We start from the raw sequence: 5,000 nt of genomic DNA, 5'->3' as shown, positions 1-5,000 counted from the left end.
CAAATCGGTCGAGATTGCTGCTGGTGGTGCTATAGCTGGGGCTACATCTGAATCTCGTGGAACAAAATATACGCTTGAGGTACGTGGTAAATTTCATGTAGAAAAGTTGCTGAAACTGAAAAAACTAATTGATGATACGCCTGTTGAAGTGATTTACCACCCCACTCGGAATATATGTCGCTGTGTAGTCACCTGCTGGGATGTTGCTGATGTTGACACCATCGAAATTTGCGAAAACCTACGAGAACAAGGTGTATTAAACGTAAATAGAATCACTCGTCGTACTCCAGAGGGTATAATGAACACCGGCTCAATGATACTGACGATGAAAGGAACTGTTCCACCGAACTTTGTGAAGTTTGGGCTATTACGAGTACCACCACGTCCGTACTACCCTTCTCCTATGCTCTGCTATAAATGTTTCTCATACGGTCATACGAAAACGCGCTGCACAGGTGAGGAAAAGTGCAAAAATTGCTCTGAAACACACGAGAACACAGAAACATGTGGGAAACCTGCTTACTGTGGTAATTGTAAACTTAACCACCAACCGATAAGTCGCGAGTGCCCGGTGTATTGTGTTGAGAAAGAAATAATCAAAATTAAAATCGATGAAGGGTTATCATATAACGAAGCCAAAGACGCACACAAGTCAAGAGTAACAACATCCAAAGGTACGTTCTCCAATACTGTACAACAGAGGCTAATCAACCCGCAGATTGAAGAACTCACTAAGCTTGCTAAACAACGTGAGGACGAGCGCAAAAAAATTCTCGAAGAAAACGAGGATATGCGAAAGCAGATATCAAAGCTACAACAAGCACTGAAACAAACCATGGAAAAACAGAAAAAACTAAGCGAACAACTCAGACAACAAATTAGCGAAGAAAAACATACACAAAAAATCGAAATACCTGGCAGCTCCATCCAAAAATTAAATACAACGAGTACCCTCGCAGGTGACAAAAGAGGAACAAACTCGAATTTTAACCAGACAGCAGTCCCGGAACGATAGCCGGCAGCACAAAACAGCAATAAGTCATGTTAGCAACGCACTGGAAACCCAATATAACCAAAAAAGACGACCAGATAGTCCACCAAATAGATTTTCGAAACAGCATAAACAAGACACACGAACAGTAACGCATATCCTAGATAATAGCGAACTAAATAGTCACATTGTAAACGTAGCCACCTCATCTAATGAAGATACTGTCACCGATGAAGAAATGATTGACTAATTTAACTAATACACATCGCAAATATTACACTATACATGGACCCTCAGAACACATTATTTTTGACTGACGAAACGCAACCAACCGATTTTCACAATTATGTCAACCAACGAGAGAGGATGAACTCCGAACCGTCTTCGAGAGAAATTCCTTCTCAACTTGGAGGGGAAGAGATGAAAGTAGCCCCTTCCCTACCTGTACAGGTAGAAGATGCGCCGGGGTCAGCTAGCACGGCCGCCAACCTACCGTTGCCATGCAACAACTCCGGACTTTCTGTTGAAACCCTGAATACAACAAATAATAAAAGCCAGCAAAAATCGAACAGAGAGGAACGTTGCCTCGCAATTCAGTGGAATGTAAATGGCATTATGGGACGCTACTCAGAACTACAGCTACTTGTAAGCAATCATCAACCTGCGATAATAGCAGTACAAGAAACACGCCTTGCACGTAATGATCTACTCAACAGTTTTTATCGGTCTGAATACAAATGGAATATTCGACCAGGACCAACATCACACACACAAAACGGAGTAGGTACCGCAGTTCACCATTCATCACCGAGTAAATTCATTGAACTGAAAACAACACTGCAAGCAGCCGCAGTCCGAGTCGAACACCCAATAAAAGCTACATATGTCTCGTTGTATATCCAATGCCATACGCCACCCCAACAACTGGAAGAAGATCTCGATCAACTGATAACAGAACTGCCAACTCCAATAGTCATAATGGGTGATTTTAACTCACATAATCCTCTATGGGGAAGCGATCAAAGCGAACCAAAAGGAACAATTATAGAAGACGTTGCTGCGAAACACAATCTAGTGATTCTCAATACAGGAGACCATACAAGACTCGATCCCCGAACAGGTAAAACATCCCCTATCGATCTAACTATTGTTTCCCAGGAACTAGTCTCAAGTTTGCATTGGAAAGTAGAGGACGACACCCACACAAGCGACCACTTTCCTTTAGTTATCAATACACTATCAATTACACCCGAATTAAAACACCGCAGGAGGTGGTTACATGAGCGGGCTGACTGGAACGAATTCGAAACTATCCTGCTTGAACGTTTACCAAGAAATCAAACATTCTCCGTCGAAGAAATAAGCGAGCAAATTATATATGCAGCCGAACATAGCATTCCGAGAACTTCAGGCAATACTGAAAAACGCTCTGTTTCTTGGTGGAACGACGAAATTAATGCTTCAATTAAATTAAGAAGGAAAAAACTCCGACAACTGAGACGAATTGCAAACACCGATCCCAGAAAAGAACGATTTTTGAAAGAGTTTCAAGAAGCACGAAATGAGTCACGAAAACTTATAAAAACCGCCAAGAGGCTATCTTGGACCGCGTTTATATCCCAGTTTAACCCACACACACCGACTAGAGAAATGTGGCGCAGAGTAAACGTATTCTGTGGCCGGCAGAAAAATTATAAACAAGTGCTTACTATCCAAGGGGAAACAATCGAATATCCAGTACAAGTGGCAGAACGTCTAGCATGCTTTTTTGAATCAATTTACGAAACACAAACACCAGCAACAATGCCACCAATGACTAACAATGAAAGCGGTTTGAATGAGGAATACAACAAAATGCTCACCCTGGAAGAGTTCTTCTGGGCACTGGAGAAAGGGGGGAACACATCCGTAGGAGCTGACAACATAAGTTATGCAATGCTTCGCCATTTACCTTTTCGTGTGAAAGTTGCAGCATTGGAATCGCTAAACACTGTCTGGAGTTCTGGTACAATCCCACGTATCTGGAAAGATGGAATTATTGTACCGCTGCCGAAACCGGGAAAAGATTCAAAAAATAGTAGGCAACCAGCGCCCTATAACCCTACTTAGTTGCTTCAGTAAAACGTTTGAGCGAACGGTTAACAGACGACTTGTAGGTTTTATCGAGAAAGAAAATCTGTTCAACAAACATCAATTCGCCTTCCGAAGTGGGAGAGGTGTTGATGTATATCTGGCATGTCTCGAAAAAGCCATTAGAGAGCCGATTGATGAAGGTAAACACTGTGAACTATTAACAATAGATCTACATAAAGCCTACGATAAAGCAGACAAAACCCACATAATCTCGAAAGTGCGCAGCTGGGGAATCAATGGGCGCATGCTGAATTTTATCCAAAACTTCTTAACGAACAGACGGTTTCGCGTACTCGTCGGAGAATCATTGTCAAGTCACAAAACACAAACTACAGGCGTCCCACAAGGTTCCGTCCTATCGGTGACTTTGTTTTTAGTACTGATGGAAACGATATTCGATGTAATCCCCAGAGGACTGCAAGTATTTATATACGCAGATGACATCATAATTTTGGCGACCGATGAACAGGCTAAGCAAGTAAGACGCCAATTACAGAAAACAGCCAGCATGCTCGGTATTTGGGCAGAACAAAAAGGTATGTGTATATCGGCAGAAAAATCTAGTCTCATACATATATGCAGGAAACGCAAGCATTGTCAACCTATAAATGTAACTATCAACCAAACAGAAATTCCCGAAGTCGATTATGTTAGGATACTTGGAGTCATAGTGGATAAGCGATTAAACTTCAAGCGACACACAGCCGCAATACGACGAAACACAAAATCTACTCTCAACTTCCTAAAAACTGTCGGCAATGTGTTGTATGGAGGAACGAGAAAAACTTTGTTGCAAATTACTAATGCGGTGCTGCTTCCCAAATTATTCTTTGGTATTAGTTTCATCAACGGCGGAAGTTTAACGAACATGAAATCTCTACAACCACTGTACAATGATGGGATACGACAAGCATCCGGAGTTTTCCGATCCAGCCCAGTTGATTCAATCATGGCCGAATCTGGACAACTCCCGTTCAACCATATGGGTACCCTGAAAACCACAACCCAAGCGATTTGCATCAAAAATTCGTTGTTTATTCCCGACCAGTCGGGAAGCAGCAGAATATTTCCCGTCTTTTACTAGAGCAAAAGAAGCATACCGATGCCTCACAGGAAAAACGCTTCCAGAAGTTGCACCAGTACATCGCCTTAGCGACAGATCATGGCAGACAATCACTCCAAAAATCGACTGGTCAATAAAACGTCAATTTAAAGTTGGAGAACCACCACATAAAGCGCAGCAACTTTTTCGCGCACTCTGCGAAACAACATACAATTCACACCAGTATATTTTCACTGATGGTTCTGTGGACGGCGATAACGTAAGCTTCGGAGTCACATGCCACAATATTGATACTAGCAGAAAATTACCTGCAGAATGTTCCATCTTTTCCGCGGAAGCAATGGCAATACTACACGCTATACAATCAGTCTGCGCAACTGCAGCTTCTGTAATTTTTACGGACTCAGCTAGCGCGCTAGGAGCAATCGAAAAAGGTCAATCGCGTCACCCATGGATTCAAAAAATTGAGCTTGAACTACAAGAAAACCCGTCAATCATACTGTGCTGGATACCAAGCCATTGTGGAATCACTGGAAATGAAAGAGCAGATACATTGGCAAAAACTGCAACAGAAGATAGCGAAGTATTTGCAGTACCAAGCGAAGACATCATTAGAACGTGCAAACATGTCATCCGTCAACAGTGGGAATGCCAATGGAGGAACAGCAGTACCTTTCTAAGGTCAATCAAAACTACAACGTTGCAATGGCCCGACAGACACCCACCTTCAGAGAGAAGAGCAATAAGTCGACTTAGAATCGGACACACCAGACTCACTCACCAACATCTATTCAGCAGAAACAGCAGCAACTG

At 42.5% G+C, this 5,000-nt stretch overlaps 2 protein-coding genes across 3 annotated transcripts in view; one reads left to right on the top strand and one right to left on the bottom strand.

The window, feature by feature from the left end:
- Positions 1–5,000, bottom strand: part of LOC129718832 (protein max) — a 143,879-nt gene that overhangs the window by 93,805 nt on the left and 45,074 nt on the right. The window lies entirely within an intron of this gene.
- On the top strand, positions 299–1,015 carry LOC129717175 (uncharacterized). Its single transcript, XM_055667021.1, has one exon. The coding sequence runs from the start codon at positions 299–301 to the stop codon at positions 1,013–1,015; it is 717 nt and encodes a 238-aa protein (XP_055522996.1).

This window comes from Wyeomyia smithii, chromosome 1 (genome assembly GCF_029784165.1).
Source record: "Wyeomyia smithii strain HCP4-BCI-WySm-NY-G18 chromosome 1, ASM2978416v1, whole genome shotgun sequence".
NCBI classification, from domain to species: domain Eukaryota; kingdom Metazoa; phylum Arthropoda; class Insecta; order Diptera; family Culicidae; genus Wyeomyia; species Wyeomyia smithii.
This window is presented reverse-complemented; position numbering and strand designations above follow the sequence as displayed.

Bases quoted from the DNA above. Each gene is read 5' to 3' on its own strand.
- LOC129717175 (XM_055667021.1), top strand. From the start codon at position 299: ATGAACACCGGCTCAATGATACTGACGATGAAAGGAACTGTTCCACCG.